We start from the raw sequence: 15,975 nt of genomic DNA on the forward strand, positions 1-15,975 counted from the left end.
CATGTAGTACAGAGATATTTTGTTTTCGGAAAGTAATGTTTTAAGACTTTAGGTCTGTTTTATCTACAGCTGAAATGAGCTTTGGCGAGACCTAGTGTCATACATGTGCATATCTATATTTTTAACGCACCTGTTTCCCTCCACGTCAACAGGGGGCAGCCTGGAGTCTCATGATCATAGAAACACAGCAGATAGATTGGATATACCAACCTTAAATAATTCTCTTGGAAATGTTTAACCCATATTGTGTAACAGATTTTAGGATTTTGGTGTTGTTTGGCTCATGTTATATTCCTACCTACTAAATATGGATATGAACTGTGTTTGACATATTTAGGTGCTGCCATATTTAATCAATTTCAAGGACGATCATTTAAAAAGTTAATTAAATGTGTAATCAAAGTAAGTTCTCTCCGATGTTACTTTATAAACTGGCTTTGCAGTTATTACGCAGCTGTAAATGAATGTAGCAGACGAGCGGTCTGTTAAATTAAGATCCGCAGACCTCTCTGAGTCGGTGTATTTCTATACCGGAAGTTCTCCGTCGGGCGCTGCGTTTGAGTACTTGGCACAAGTTAGCATCGTGCTAACTCCGCAATGGACCATGTCCCCGGTCGGTGCTCCGCGGGCACTCCCGAGGAAAACGGAGTTGAAGCCTGCGACAGCTCCTCCGCGGACGGCGGGCTCGTCGACGCTTTCGGAGACCTGGCTGCCCTCCCGGTGGAGGTCGGCGAGAGAAGACCGACGTGTTTACGGTGCCGGTGAGCTACATTAAAGTGAAGCTAAATGCTAGCTAGCCAGAGGTAGAGTGGTTGGAGCAGGCAGGAAGGACAGTAAAGACCCCCACCTCCTCCTCCTCCTCTTCCCCCCACCACCCTCCCCTTCTCCCCTCCCCCTTTCGCCTACTCAAATAACTGTCATGTTTTAACGAGGGAGCAGATTTATGATGTCGTTGCAGAGAGGCTTTAGCTGGCGGGCTAACTGGGTCTCAAACTCTCCCACCATGTAGTCGTCCTCAGAAGGTGTGTCTCTGCCCCTTCCTTCCGCCACAACCCCTGGAGGTGTCCACGTGTCTGTACGTAGTGCAGCATCCTGCAGAGGTGAGCCACAATGACCGCAAAAACACTTTTACGCATCAGGTGCTGTGAATAAGGTTGTTTTTTTTTAACAAGCTGTTGTGTTTCCCTCCTGGTTCACAGAGTAGAGATCAAACCACAGACCTTCATTTGTTTACATCAAGTTAATGTGACGCTTCAGCAGTCTGATGGACAAACTTTCCACTACTGATCTGCAGTGATTTCCTCACGTCAGTTTCAGTTTACGTCCAGGGTTGTCCACACTCGTGTAAATGATGTATTTTGATTTTAAACTTTTAAGACCTTTTTAAAGGAGTTTGTCCAATAAATGTGATTCTGATTGAAGGCCGTGTCGTCTTCATGATAGCGGACGATGCTTCAAATGTGAACGTTGCTGCTTAAAAATCTACGAAGTCTAAATCCGCTTCACAAATATCTTCAGCCGACAGCCCAGGAGATCTCGACAATCAGCACGGTGTCGAAGATCAGCGTCACCGCTTCGGCATCCAGCCAAATAAAATATGAAATAAATTTAAAAAATATAAAATAAATAAGAATGCAGTCTCCCCTCTACTCCTCAGTTATGGTATCATTGTAAAATTCTTCTTTGACACCTACAATTTAATCAGTTCAAACTTGAGTCAGAGTTAAAGTTTGTTCCATATTGGAAGAAGTTTTGTGTTTCTGATTTTAAAGGAAGGGAAGCGAGGTCCATGTGACCGTTGACCCCTACAATCTGACCAGTTCATCGTAGGTCCAGTTCAACATTTGTGCGAGATTTGAATGAATTGCCTCCAGGTGCATTGGAGATATTGGCTTCACGAGGAGGTGAGGTCACGTTGACCTTTGACCACCAAAGCCTAATCAGTTCATCCCACAGGCTGTTTATAAAAGTGGAGGAAGCCTGCGGGTCTGAAAGTGAGTCCATTGTGTGTGTGTGTGTGTGTAGCTGCAGTACCACCACAGGCCACTGGAGGAGGAGGGGGGGCTCCACACAGCCTCAGTACTTCACATTATAAACATGAGGAATGACTACAGCCAGCATCACCTGTTTTAATGGACATATGGTACCTGATTATTGCATATTTTCAGATGCCTTTTTAAAAAAAATTAAATTAATTTTTTTTTATAGTTTATTTACCAAAACATAATTTCTCTGCCAGAATCCAGACAGAGAAGCAACAAGGAAATAAACTGTTTATAGACTCGTCAGAGCCACCTGCCGTTATTACTGCATGAAAACACTAAAATATACAGCTTCACAAGTAGCAGCAAGTTCTTTTGGACTCATTATGGTCTTTTTGGGGAGTAAAGCCCATTAAATATATAACTAAATTAAAAGATTAGTATTATTCCACTGTAAAGATGCTCCTGTTGAATATCAGGGAAATCTAATATAACAGGACTTTTTTTGTGACTGAAGTTAAACTCAGTAAAACTATGCTGTTTCTTTATTTTTGTGATGGAGAATAAATCCTCATTGCGTCAGCTGGAGGTTAGTACATTAATATTAACATTGGTATTAATACCAACATCCGCTCTTTTATGAATAAACAGCATTTGCATCGTGGCTGATGTCTCTCCCACTGAGTTGTTCTATACAGTGAACCCTCGTTTATCGCGGGGGTTACGTTCCAAATAGAAACCGTGATAGGTGAAATCCGTGAAGTAGTAACCTTTTTTTTTTTACAATTATTATACAATGAAATACTCCATAATACATTGAAACCAAAGAACAAAACCTTTTTACAGGCCCAAGCATTTGTTTAACAAATAAAAGTACTGTATAAATGTTTTTTTTTACAAATAACTACTGTACTGTAAAATAATAATTTTAATCATCAATACGAACTGAAGGCTTCAAATTGCTGAGATCGGCACCGCCCCACTGCGACCCGAGTCATTGGATTAGAACGGGAGGAAATGAAAAATGATTATGAAAACAAATACAAAGTACAGTAGGACAAATAGTGACTCGTGTATTTCACTGCTCTTCTGACTGAGCCGCTGCATCCTGACTCCGCTCTGCAGCGGTTCTTTCTTCTAAAGCCCGCGGTGCAGGTGTGGTTTTTCGAGAGAAGAACATAGTTATCGGTAGTTGTTGTCGCTCTTTTTTTTTTCTGGGCAAAAAGATTCTTATAAACCGACATGCCACCATCGATTATTTTAATTTGGCAAGCTGTTTTACGTACGTGTACATATTAAATAAACCGCAACGTTATTGACAAACAGGTAGAGAAGAAGCGGAGAGACTGTTCAGCCAATCAGAATGCAGAACACAATGCACGATGCAAATCCGTGAAGCAGCGAGACCGTGAAAGGTGAACCGCGTTATAGCGAGGGTTCACTGTATTGCAAGCAGCTTTTCACCATTAATCAAACCGCTAATGACAATAATGACTCATGTTTCTGGTTTTAATCCAGTTTTCTAACTGCTGTGTTTTCAGGAGAGCCGAGTACTTCGAACAGTTCCTCTTCTGGCTGCTTGTTTACCCCCAGGAAAATGTAATGTCATAGTCGGAAGGAGATTTAATGAGGAAAAGTAAGTCAACAGTATTTAAACATCTTAAATATCCTTAAACATCCTTACATACCATGTCCTCGTCTCCTCTCCCCTCAGACACCCGGAGCTGGCTGCGGTGTGTCGGGACAGCAGAACGCTGATCCTCTACCCAGGTCCCAAATCCCAGAACCTGGAGGAGTTGGTGCAGTACCGAGAAGTAAGCGATGGGAAACACAACGTGATCATCATAGATGGCACCTGGAGCCAGGCCAAAAACATGTTCCTGAAGAATAGCCTGTTCCACCTGCCCAAACAGGTGAGTGTGACCGTGTGGACCCTTTGGAACAGGACACAGGTTATTCTCTCCTGCTGGGTCCTGAAGCTCGTTTCTGTTTCAATGTTCAAATCGCAACGTCTCAGAGCTGAGCGTCCGTCCACAGGAGACGCTGTCGGTCACACCCGCTGTAGGGGCGGCTGCTCCGCCCACAGGAAGTGACTCACTGATACTCAAGGGTACAACTTTCCATAAAGGCCCAATCCCAAAGTCCACCCAAAACCCTCACTGACTCAGCTGACGGCACAGCTGTATGTTTGTGTTTGAGTTCATTGGGCCTGAAATGGTATAAAAAGCAAAATGGGACATTCCATCGTGACATCACACCCTGCTGGCACAGAAAAAAAACACCACACCGCAATAAACAAAAAAAAGAATGATTCAATGAATAATGAAAAATATTTGATAGATGGATAGATATAAGCCTATACGTTGGCTATATTTCGGTCTGTATAATCTTTATTTGTTTTAGCTAATTACCAGAAAAGGCATTAATGTTAGTAAATCAAATGTGGACATTTAACTTAAAACAACAACAACTTTACAAACGTGCAATAAGTAAACAGAGCAGCCAAGTGATGTCACTTCTAACATCCTCCATGCTTTGCTTGTTTACATTCTGTGGGCAGCAGACTGTTGTCAGGACAACGAGAAGGTTCCAGCTGTAGCCGGACCTTATTGGAGAGAAGACCACATTTAATACATCGCGAATTTTGTTATATGAACTGCGTGTAATTCCCTTTCCTTAAGTCTGCAGACTTAAGGAAGGCCTTATTTGGAAACACTCCTCTCTCAACACCTAACTTTCTTTTGTGCATCTATTTTAATAATGATAAAATCTTTGTTGCGGTACTCTAACTCTGAGGTGATTTGGCGACACCTGTGGTCACTGGTTGTAACAGCGGCTGCAGTTTAAACTGCAGGAAAACGCTCGATGAGCAGCAGAAGTTCAACTAATGTGTGTGTTTACAGAGAAGTGTTGTTTTAATGGAGGTCAGTCAGGAATCACTTTTTTCTCTACAGAGCGGCAGAGCGGTCAGCATTAACCTCAGTGACATCACACATCCTGTGACTGATACTCGGTGAATTCAAATGTACTGAGCGACTGTTGTTGATTTAGTTAAAAATCATAACTTGAATCCACGTCAACAGATAATCTCACACCTGTGCTTTGGTTTCCAGGTGCAGCTCAGTCGGACTCTGTCCAGTCAGTACGTGATCCGAACGCAGCCCTCCAACATCTGTCTGTCCACGCTGGAATGCGCCGCGGTCGCTCTGTCCATCCTGGAGCACAACGACGACATCCAGGAGGTGACCGGCACATATTCCTCCGATTTATTGTAGGACAGCTGTTTTAACGGTGAAGACGACAACTCCTGTGATCCCATGCTACTCCGTGGCATCATCAAACTCCTCCTTTTGGCCTTTTGAGACACCTGGCTGAGACTCTGTACAAGTAGTTCATTTTAAAATGAAAGCTGTGACGAGCCCGAAGAGCAAAACTTGTCCAAATGTTTTCCAGAGAAAGGCCACCGAACCACACGGGTGTAATTATGTTTTTATTGTATTGTTCATGTCTCGTCTCTTGTCTGTGTGTGCAGGTTCTGCTGAGGCCTCTGAAAGCTCTGTGCTCCTTCCAGCTGCAGCACGGCGCTCAGATTCACCACAGCAAGGAGCACCTGCTGAAGAACGGCATGTATGACAAACCCATGCCCAAGAACAAACGCAAGATCAAGAGGATGGAGAAGCTCATCACGGACCACAACGTCTGCCCAAGATGAGGAAGATGAGGATGATGAAGAAGATGGAGAAGATGAGGAAGTGACGAGCTGTGCTCTGCAGAATTTTGTCATCGGAGCTGCAGGAAGGAAACTGCTGGGCGTTTGTGGGATTTTTTTTCTTTAAAGTACTTTGCTGGTAAAATTAATTTATGTATTTGTCATTAATTTAAAATAAATTAATGACAAATTAAAGTCGTACTTGAAGCGTCATGGTTGACAGTAAATCAGGTTTCTCACTTTCTTTGTTAAAAAAAACAACGTTTACATTATTGCAGCTTGTATTTTATGGAATGGTTGTGTTGTTATTTTATTATGGTTCATTATGGTTGCAGCTGGCCACATCTGGAAGTGCCGAGTCGGCAAACAATGACATACTACAACTACCAAAGACACACAACACAGCAGCACAAAGAGTTATTCTGTACTGTCTGTGAAGGTCACTGTTGTTGACGATGTAATTCAACTGCATAACGTCACTAAAATGTTTTTAAATGCTTTTCATAATTGTATTTGCAGGTCTACAAAGAAGTTTTATTACATATTGGTCAAAGCAGTTTAAGTGCTGCAGCAGGTTTTCTACACTATAAATAACATCTAAAAAAATATATAATATTTTTATTCCAGGACTCTAAAAGGTCTTAAATTCAACCATTTTCAAATACTGAGAAAAGAAGTCAAACAATTTGTATATCTGCAAAAAATTAATTCAGTTTTTGAGACAAATGTGAAGTGATTTTGTATGTAGACTTTTGTACATAAGTGACCTCCTGTAAATAATAATTAAACCTGTTTCAGTCTACTTCACAGTTTTGACGTGAACCAGACATTTTACATGGTGAACAAACAAAGTGAACATGTCAAACACCAGAGTCGTAAATGATGCTTTTCTTTAATATACAATGTTCAGAAAGGTTTGAATAAAAGCAGCGTTGTTTTTCAGGAAGCTTATGAACATATTTACAGAGTCTGCTCTTATTTCAACTATCGTCCCGATTTGAATAATTTCCTGAAGCCTTCTTATCCTCATAGATCACTTCAAGAAGACGTGCAGAGTGTAATGAAGCAGTAAGTCATTGTTGTACTTCTGGTGCACATGAAAACAAAAATCACTTCACCCACAGCACGGACGAGAGTCTGCTGGACAGATCCTGTGTTTCCATGACCGCTTTGTGAAACAGATTTTCGCAATAAAAGAAAGTGACAGTTGTATTTAAACACAACCGGAAACACACGCACGCAAACCAACCACAATAAAATCTAGGAAATATTTAAAAAAAAAAAAACGTAAACAAACACAAACAACAACCATATTAAAATAAAAGTCAAAACAAAAAAGATGGGACCTAAAAGCCAGCAAGTGCTTCTGACTTCCTGTTAGTAAAATCGTAAGTCTTCTATGTGTAACTTTACATGTATTTTTTTTTTGTGGAAAACATTACAGTCACAGTTTATATATTTATATAAAGTTCATTGGTCACAGCTTTTCGTGACGTTATTTTGTAATTTGCCTACAAGTTTTGCCTTTGGCTGAACTATTGCGCATGCGTGTTTGGAGTCAGCCCCCCGGTCACTCCGCCATCTTTGTCGGCTGCCCATTGTTCAGTGTGGAGCTAACAGCAGAGATAAACCAGTCCACACTTCGCAGTAAAATAAACCTGACAGCATCACCGGCAGCTGCCCCGCGACAGTCGTGGATTTGCTCTCAGGGTTGCGACTTGTTTTCGGCCGACAAGTGAAGCAGAATGGACGATGACCAGCCCAAAACCCTGTGAGTTTGTGTGTCTGCGTTAGTTCACCGCCTTGTGTTCGTCACGTAACGTTCAGCTCCGGTCCCGAGGAGACCTGGGCCTCGAACTCATCTAAACAAAACAAACAAAACAAAACAAAAATCGGGTGATTTGACGTTAACCTTAAATATACTCACGTCTTAAATAAAAACTGAACACACGGTAATCATCTCGCTTCTGGTAGATTCGACTCATTTGGTTGATGCTAGCTTGCTATAGCTAATTCCATAAAAAAAAAAAAAAAAAAATATATTTTTTTTTAGAAAAAACCCCTCCAAATTAATGTGTCGGTTCCAACTTGAAATATCACTAAAAATACACACAGTTAAGTGTGTTTTTGTTTGTGCCGGATTAAATAGTAACTCGTGGAGATTCCCTCCGTGTGTCCGAGGTTGCTCTACTCCGTAGTTGAGCCCTGCGACGAGCAGAAGAACATTAAACCAGCAGGCTTTCCAACGGAGTCTGGCGTGGATGATGGACTCATCATTCACAGGCCCAGGATCCTATTTACATGGATGGATTTGTTACTAGTAACCTTGATAGATGCTAATAGAGGCTAATGCAGGTCGTAATTTTGGTTGTGAAAACTGTTTTTTTTGTTCCCTGGATAAGATGAACATAATTCTGCTTAAAACCATCAGTGAGGTAAACCAAGGTCAGCAGCTGTGTTTTGATAATGGTGCTCCTCCATAGCTGCACTCTTATGTTTGGCTGATTATTAAATGTTACAACTCGGCTTAAACAGCCTTGAGATTTCATTCACTTGAGACATTTACGTTCACCTGAATCCGAAACGGTGATTTGTTGTAGTTGTAGTGGTACATTTTGAGATATCTGCATGTAAGTGGGTGCTGGAATTGTTTCTTTTATCCTTGTTTGTCTGAGTGTGTGGTTTTAACAGCACATAACCAGATATTATACTTATTCTGTTGCACAGAAGAAGAGCAGCTTGTATTGTCACAGAAATGATGTAAATATGGATTTAAAATTCCTTTTTTTGTAGTTGTGGAGCTACAACTCACATTTACTGTCATTACTGATCGATCTGCACACCATTTTCTTCAACCATCGATCAATCATGTTGTCTGTAAAATATTATAAAAGTCAACAATTTTCACGTCTTTATGTATCATTTTAGCTGGAAACCAATGAGTTAAAAAATATATTCATTTTCTATCAGCTTGTGTTCACAGCAACTACAATAATGTTTGATAAAAACCTTGCGCTGCCTTGCTGCTCCAACACATGAACACATATTATTAATTTATGATCCCTTCCGTGGATTTTAAACCACAGCTAATATGTGCTAATTCACAACACTCAGGACGTCACCACCGTCAGCGATGACATCACAGCAGTAACTAACAGTGTCCTCCGTGTGTTGTTTGTGTTCGTAGGTATGTGGGAAATCTGTCCCGGGATGTGACAGAAGCCCTCATCTTGGAGCTGTTTGGCCAGATTGGACCCTGCAAAAGCTGTAAAATGATAGTAGATGTGAGTTTATTTGTTTTGTTCCCTCTAACATGAGAAAATATTGTTTTATTGTTTACCACCAACCATGTTCCTTTTAGATTGGTGTATAAACTCTTTGTTTCCCTGTGATGTGATTCAGGTTCTTGCTTCCCTCCTCTGGTGCTCATCCTGTTGATCCACGTCTAGTTTTCCGTATTGCAGTTGTATCGCAGCCACACCGTTGGATGTGAAATGATGTCATTTTAGTGAGATAATGTGTGTGTTTCTTCTGTCTACTACAGACAGCAGGTCACGACCCATACTGCTTTGTGGAGTTCTATGAACATAGACATGCCACTGCCACAATCGCAGCCATGAATGGTCGGAAAATCCTGGGTAAGGTAAGCTGTCATGTCTCCTGGGAGAGTCCACCAGGGTCGGGGTGGGGTGCGTGGGAGGGGGGTGACGTGTCACAGTCCAAAAACAACATGGGAGCTGTTAGTTGTGTTATTTGTGGGTTATTGTGGTATTAAAACGCAGATATTATTATATAAACCAAAGTCATCAGTTACAGTCTCAATCTGCAATCTGCTGTACTGTGGTGGTTAATGAGGCTGCCAGTTTAACACACAGAGCTTATCATAAAGGCATGCAGGTGTCAGTAATACTCTCATACCATCATCACATCAGACAAAGAAGCTCAAAGTCTGAACTTCTTTCCAGGAGCTTTAAAAAAAAATAATAATAATAATTTTTTTTTCTAATAATAGAATTTATGGAACAACTGAAGTGACCGGATTTTAAACGGTCTGCAGCGAAAATAAATCTGATTATGTGCTTGTTTCTTTATCCATAAAAAAAATAAGAAATGTTTGTTCTTTCTTCCTTTAGAGTCGCATAATCAAATCATCATTCAGAAGACGGTATGATTAATAAACTAGAGTATTCATAAATCATCTGGTCAGAGGAGGGGTGTTAATACCAGGTGTTCACCTGCTGCTCACTACGGGGCACCTTCAGGTAGAAACCGTGAGATGTTGGTACAGTGGGAGGAAGCGGTGACATCTTGTCATCTTTTTTTTTTTTTTTATAACAGTTCTAACAAATAACTGAACATTAGTATCTTTAAACTCATGTTTGTTTGTAGGTCTTTAAGATGATAGAACAGGAAATAAAGAATAAAAGATAATCTTGTTGGGTTCGGGGTCTAAATGCAGGTCTGTTTTTCTTGTGACTTGCTGCTCCATGCTGTGTGTTAATGATGTGTGTTTGACTTCATGTAGCGTGGCCTTGCCTTGTGTGTATTAATGACGTGTGTATGACTTCATGTAGCGTGTGGTGTGTGTGTGTGTGGTCAAGTAGCGTGGCCATGCTGTGTCGTCATACAACCTGTAACATGCTCTGATTGACTCTCTTCTGTCCCCTCCATCTTTGCTGCTCTGTGTTCTTTCTGCAAACTTATTTCCACATAGACTCCACATAAGAGCAGAAAAGTCCATTCAGTTGAAAATATTTTATCCTCAACAGGTATTGAAGGACCATTTGAGGAGTATAACAAGTTCGTAAAAATCACTTGTTTGTAAGTCCCTTGTTATTTGGACCTTACTTCCTACAGTTTTGCTCCAAATGATTTCTAGACTGAGAGTGAAATGTTCCTGATAATGAAGGTGAAGTCTATAAATGCTCCACTGTATTTTACTGTGTGTTAATTAATGCAGAGCAATGTAACATTAGACAATAGCAGTTTGTGTTGGACACAGAGTCCATCTTGTTTATAATAAGAAGTTCTCGATCTTCAGTAAAAGTGGTGACAAACGTGATGAGAGGAGCAGAACCTTCCTCCTCCTGCAGACATGCTGCCCGTCTCACCTCCTCCTCCTCCTCGCTGTCTGTCTCTGTTGCAGGAGGTGAAGGTGAACTGGGCCACGACGCCGACCAGCCAGAAGAAAGACACGAGCAGTGAGTAGTTCATCTAACGGGGGGGAGAACAGAACAATGATGTGTTTCCGTGAACTATAATCTGAATGAATGTTTTCTCTTCAGGTCATTTCCACGTCTTTGTTGGAGATCTGAGTCCTGAAATCACCACAGACGACATTAAAGCGGCTTTCGCTCCGTTTGGAAAAATCTCGTGAGTGTGTTTTTCGATTGTTTTTGTCTAAAGATGTGTTGGTACCTCTCTTGAGTTTTACTGCTTCACCAGCCTGACTACAGCTCTCAGGCTCAGTGGTCAGTCATAATTATTATATTATCATGTTTAAAAAAAAAAAAAGGCTCCTAAAACAGCTGGCTGCTGGAGTTTATAGCAAATATTAATCAAATGATATTAAACCTTTTCTTTATTGTTGGTATTAAGATGCATCCTGAGGGATCTGATCAATAGTGGACACGTGTTTTATTAGTGTGAATACTTCCTGCTCCACGTTGAAGGACCGGCCACTCAGCTGGATGCTCTGAATGTTCAATAGATAAAATGTCCTGCTGAGTGCAGCTGAACTGTTCAGACAGGTGGAGAGTTACCTGTAGACTGAACAGATGGAGAGAGTTACCTGTAGACTGAACAGATGGAGAGAGTTACCTGTAGACTGAACAGATAGAGAGTTACCTGTAGACTGAACAGATGGAGAGAGTTACCTGTAGACTGAACAGATAGAGAGTTACCTGTAGACTGAACAGATGGAGAGAGTTACCTGTAGACTGAACAGATGGAGAGAGTTACCTGTAGACTGAACAGATAGAGAGTTACCTGTAGACTGAACAGATGGAGAGAGTTACCTGCAGCCTGTCTACCCGACGCCTGTTCACCACAAGTCTCTGGTTCTTTAAGTTGTTATTAGTTTACCTGGACTATAATGTCTGACTAATAACTCTAGAAGAGCCTCCGACTGTTTCTCCTGTTGTCCAACAACGGTCAATGAAAACCGTGTGAGAGCCTTGTGACTGTTGTGCGTGTGTGCAGGGATTGTCGAGTGGTGAAGGACATGGCCACTGGAAAATCTAAAGGCTACGGCTTCGTCTCCTTCTTCAACAAATGGGTAAGTGTGTCAGTTCTGGTGGTGTGTTGAGGACTCCTCCGACTGTTGTTGACTCTATCTGACTCTGTGCTGCTGACGGCTGTGTTTGTGTGAGCAGGATGCAGAGAACGCCATCCAGCAGATGGGAGGCCAGTGGCTGGGAGGGAGGCAGATCAGAACCAACTGGGCCACCAGGAAGCCGGCTCCCAAAACTACAAATGAAAGTGAGTTCACGGAGACTACATTGATCGATGCGTTGTGTCGTCAGGTGGTGCAGGCTGTTCTTTAGCCTCAGCGAATGTACTCTGTAATTTACATCCACCAGCAGAAGGTCTGTTTCTACGGTTTGTAGTTCTCTTTACCAGCAGCTCAGCGGTCGATCTGTTACTGCGGTTCAGAATAAATGATGTTGGGATGGATTGTCATTAAATGGGATCCTGGCATTCATACATGTGGATAGATTTGAATAACTCTGGTGATTCCTAACAGCTTCAGTCTCTGAGCTGCTGTAACAATAACAGTGTTTCCTGCTGTGATCCCTAATGTCAATGTGAATCAGGCTTTAAGTGGGTTTGTTTGTTTTCCTTCCACCAGAATCAGCGCAGCAGGATGTCATGCAAAATATAATTTATTATTTCCTACGAGCATTAAAACCATAACTATTTAATTATTAACCATCCTGCAAAACATCTAGTATTGTTAACTAGGTTATGTTGGATCATAGTGAACCAGTGTAAAAAAAAACACTGAAAAAGTCATCATGTTCATATGGTGGCGATCAAAGAATGAACTTTTATTTTGTAATTCCAGTGTAGGAAGTAGTTTCATAAGACAATTTTTTTTTTTTTTTAAATTTTAGCTACCAATACCAAGCAGCTGTCCTTTGATGAGGTGGTCAACCAGTCGAGTCCCAGTAACTGCACAGTGTACTGCGGAGGAGTCACCACAGGTCTCACAGGTGAGTCCCAGTTCAACTCTGACTTTTTAAAGACCCGCCCACACGCTCACCATTTAAAACTGATCTCTCGTTGTTCACAGAACAAATTATGAGGCAGACCTTCTCGCCTTTCGGCCAAATAATGGAGATCCGAGTTTTCCCGGAGAAAGGCTACTCGTTTGTGAGGTAAACCGAGCGATGCACCTGTCGGACCATGAAGTGGCTTATCTGTTGCTCCGGTAACCGGCTGTCTCTGGAGGATGACTCGACTGAAGCTCTCTTCTCCGTGCAGGTTCAACTCCCACGAGGCGGCGGCTCACGCCATCGTTTCCGTCAACGGTACGTCCATCGAGGGCTACGTGGTGAAGTGCTACTGGGGCAAAGAAACGACAGACATGGTGCAGGGCCCCGTGCAGCAGGTACAGATGACACAGGTATGGACCTGGACCGCCTGGACACATCGGACTCTTTCCTCTGTGAACGTAGCTCTGAAACCTTCCTCTGTGTTGTTGTGATGTCAGCAGAACACGGTGAGCTTCGCCGCGCAGCCCTACAGCCAGTGGGGTCAGTGGTACAGCAACACACAGCAGATCGGACAGTACGTGCCCAACGGGTGGCAGGTGCCCAGCTACGGCGTGTACGGGCAGACCTGGGACCAGCAGGGCTACAAGTGAGTACCGGAGGTCAGGTGCTGTGATCAGTGTGTCCACTGTGCTCCCTCTTTAACGGTCCTGTTTCCCCGTCTCTTCCAGTCACTTACATGCTGGAGCCGGATGGACCGGTGTGGGCGCCGTGAGCAACGGGGGCATGGTGGAGGCGGGGCAGGGCGTCAACGGGTCGGTGCTGACCAACCAGGCCGGTATGAGCACCGCCGGCTACCACACCCACTGAACACTGAGCACAGACTTCCTCTCTGTGAGCCACCAGGACGATCCTCTGCCGGGAAGGAGTGCTTCAGATGTCCTCCGTCTGTCACCTCACAAAATGACTCTGTTAGTGAAGCTGGTTCCATTTTATCAACCGGACCGGCCCAACGTCACCCAGTGGAGAGGTTACTGTCCACCCTTCAGCACTGTTCAACATCCTGCTAATGCACCCAGCATCCTGGCCCATTTTATTGTTTGGTGTATTACTGGCCAAATGTAAATGATCCCACCTGTCCAGATCTTTCTAGTTTAGTTGAAATGAATTAAATCTACTGTATATTAAAGGAACGGCTTCTTCTGTTTTCAGCCCTCGGAGCCAAAGAGCACGGGCAGTATTTTCTACCAGTATTTAACAATCATCCAGGGAGGAGGGGCCTCAGACAGCACTCGGTAGTCCGCAGTACTGCAGCCATAAGAGTTCTAGTGTCTCTCAGTCAGAGCCTGTTGATCCAGCGGTCGGTCCGTCGGGTCAGAGAGGGAAACCGGGCGAGTTCTCAGGGTGTCGTCAGAGGATTCTGTGAACCGTAGGAAACACCGGCAGGTCTGAGGGGACAAAACCAGTCAAATGTGCTTCACTTCATCTCCCGGACCGGACCGGACCGAGCAGACGGAGATCCTGTCTGTGGATGTGTGTGTGTGTGCTTACGTGTGTGCATGAACTGATGCTTTTACACACAGGACAATGTCCAGGTCATTTACCCTTGAAACTGAAAGGACTACGCCATCTTTTCTTTTCTTTTCTTTTCTTTTCTTTTTCCTACAAATATAAAAGACAAAGTGTCATTTTCTTCTTTTTTTTTTCTTTTTTTTTGCATCTTTAAAATGCTGACCTTGTATAAAGAGCTTCTGCCTTCATGTGTTTCATTTTGGGACAGTCTTCTAAAGAAACGGTGACGTGACACCATCTGATCATGTGACACGCGAGACCTTTTATGTTTGTTTGGCTGTCTGCTGTCAACTTTATTTTTTGAATTAGAATATCTCAAATAAGCCAATTGCAGGGATTACTGCCACTCTTATCTTACTTATAGGCAGACAAATATTGCACAAATACTTCAAGTTATCTTCACTAAATTTGAAATACGAGGGTTAGTTTTTTTTTTTTTTTTAATGTTTTTGCATTCCACTTTGTTGTGATTTCATTTGGAAGTCTGTTTTATGTAAATAACCAAACAGTCTGTTCAATTGTACTGAATCTGTATAAAGACCACATGTTAATTAAGGAGGTGTGACACTCCTAGTGGGAAATGGATTCCAGAAACAGCAGCTGGACAGCAGCATCGTGTGGCTGCTCCGTGTACAGTATAGACGCCACATGTCATTGGTCTGAGGACGCAGGACACGCAGCGTTACCATGCAACGCACAAGTGGTTCATTATTTAAGTTATTCTGTTTTAGACCAACATAACAATTGTTTTTATAGATTAAGAAACAACTGTGGCCACCATCGTTTTAACCTAGGTACATCCATTTTGTTGCCTTATCACCGGTGAGTTACTTTTAATTTAACCAAAAATCATGGGAGAGTAGGCGGTGCCTAAGAATGTCTTCAGCCTATGTTTTTGGAGGGAAGTTCTGTTGATGCTTCAGGAACATAGTTTGTGTTTTTGCTTTGTCCCATTAAAATGCTGATGCTTCAAACAGCTCAAATTTACACTGTTTTCATCTTTGAATAGCAGGTGTAGCTGACGACCATTAACCGCACTCCTGCAGAGGCAGAGCTACTCGCTCTTCAGGAGTCTGGAGGAGCGTATGTTTAGGCTCACGTGTTTCATTAAGTTACGTACAAACACAATGCAGAGAATTAGAAAAACTCCTCAAAAGCATTAAAAACCATTTAAACACAACTTAAGTGAAGTTCATAAATACTGGAGGGATCCGCCAGTACATGCACAGAAAATTAAAATGATTTATCATGTGGTTGCAGCACTGGAGGTATATGTCTTTAATATCACTGTATACTGGATCTGTTGGTCACAAGACAAAGCACCTGAAGTTTTCACCTTGTACTCTCCCTTTGGGTAAAAGGTGATACAGATGCCCAACGGCTCTGATTAAACGATTACAAAAAGTCCTTTAATAAATACTTGACGCATTAATCTCAACTGAGCAAGTTTGTTTTATTTGATATGAAAGCTAAAATGAGCAAGAAAAGGCCTGAAAAC

The 15,975-nt window shown here is 42.4% G+C and overlaps 2 protein-coding genes across 5 annotated transcripts; both read left to right on the forward strand.

Moving 5' to 3' along the window:
* Positions 1-562: 562 nt before the first annotated feature.
* Positions 563-6,650, forward strand: dtwd2 (DTW domain containing 2). Its single transcript, XM_069702181.1, has 6 exons — positions 563-761; positions 1,010-1,100; positions 3,524-3,618; positions 3,697-3,895; positions 5,096-5,224; positions 5,515-6,650. The coding sequence occupies exons 1-6, from the start codon at positions 598-600 to the stop codon at positions 5,692-5,694; spliced, it is 858 nt and encodes a 285-aa protein (XP_069558282.1). The 5' UTR covers positions 563-597; the 3' UTR covers positions 5,695-6,650.
* Positions 6,651-7,264: 614 nt separating this feature from the next.
* Positions 7,265-15,909, forward strand: LOC138622980 (cytotoxic granule associated RNA binding protein TIA1-like). Of its 4 annotated transcripts, none has more exons than XM_069702200.1 (12): positions 7,265-7,462; positions 8,879-8,975; positions 9,236-9,334; positions 10,838-10,892; positions 10,977-11,064; positions 11,893-11,968; positions 12,066-12,171; positions 12,807-12,905; positions 12,986-13,070; positions 13,177-13,303; positions 13,406-13,554; positions 13,637-15,909. In XM_069702200.1, exons 1-12 carry the CDS (start codon positions 7,437-7,439, stop codon positions 13,773-13,775), a joined length of 1,146 nt encoding a protein of 381 aa, XP_069558301.1. In that variant the 5' UTR covers positions 7,265-7,436; the 3' UTR covers positions 13,776-15,909. The 4 variants fall into 4 exon arrangements, with proteins under 4 accessions (XP_069558301.1, XP_069558310.1, XP_069558293.1 ...); XM_069702209.1 differs by having other exon boundaries at positions 13,409-13,554; XM_069702192.1 differs by having other exon boundaries at positions 7,266-7,462; positions 13,177-13,318.
* The last annotated feature ends 66 nt before the right edge of the window (positions 15,910-15,975 follow it).

This window comes from Brachyistius frenatus, unplaced genomic scaffold (assembly GCF_029030835.1).
Source record: "Brachyistius frenatus isolate BFR_SWC_R1_liver_20210118 unplaced genomic scaffold, ASM2903083v1 Contig_3, whole genome shotgun sequence".
Taxonomy (NCBI): domain Eukaryota; kingdom Metazoa; phylum Chordata; class Actinopteri; family Embiotocidae; genus Brachyistius; species Brachyistius frenatus.

What these genes read in the sequence shown, in the direction of transcription:
- dtwd2 (XM_069702181.1), top strand. Translation starts at nt 598, where the DNA reads ATGGACCATGTCCCCGGTCGGTGCTCCGCGGGCACTCCCGAGGAAAAC. An exon ending in AGGAGATTTAATGAGGAAAA is followed by an intron (nt 3,619 to 3,696) that starts GTAAGTCAACAG and finishes CTCTCCCCTCAG; the next exon opens with ACACCCGGAGCTGGCTGCGG. An exon ending in ACAACGACGACATCCAGGAG is followed by an intron (nt 5,225 to 5,514) that starts GTGACCGGCACA and finishes CTGTGTGTGCAG; the next exon opens with GTTCTGCTGAGGCCTCTGAA.
- LOC138622980 (XM_069702192.1), top strand. Translation starts at nt 7,437, where the DNA reads ATGGACGATGACCAGCCCAAAACCCT. An exon ending in TCTCCTTCTTCAACAAATGG is followed by an intron (nt 11,969 to 12,065) that starts GTAAGTGTGTCA and finishes TTGTGTGAGCAG; the next exon opens with GATGCAGAGAACGCCATCCA. An exon ending in AGTCACCACAGGTCTCACAG is followed by an intron (nt 12,906 to 12,985) that starts GTGAGTCCCAGT and finishes CGTTGTTCACAG; the next exon opens with AACAAATTATGAGGCAGACC.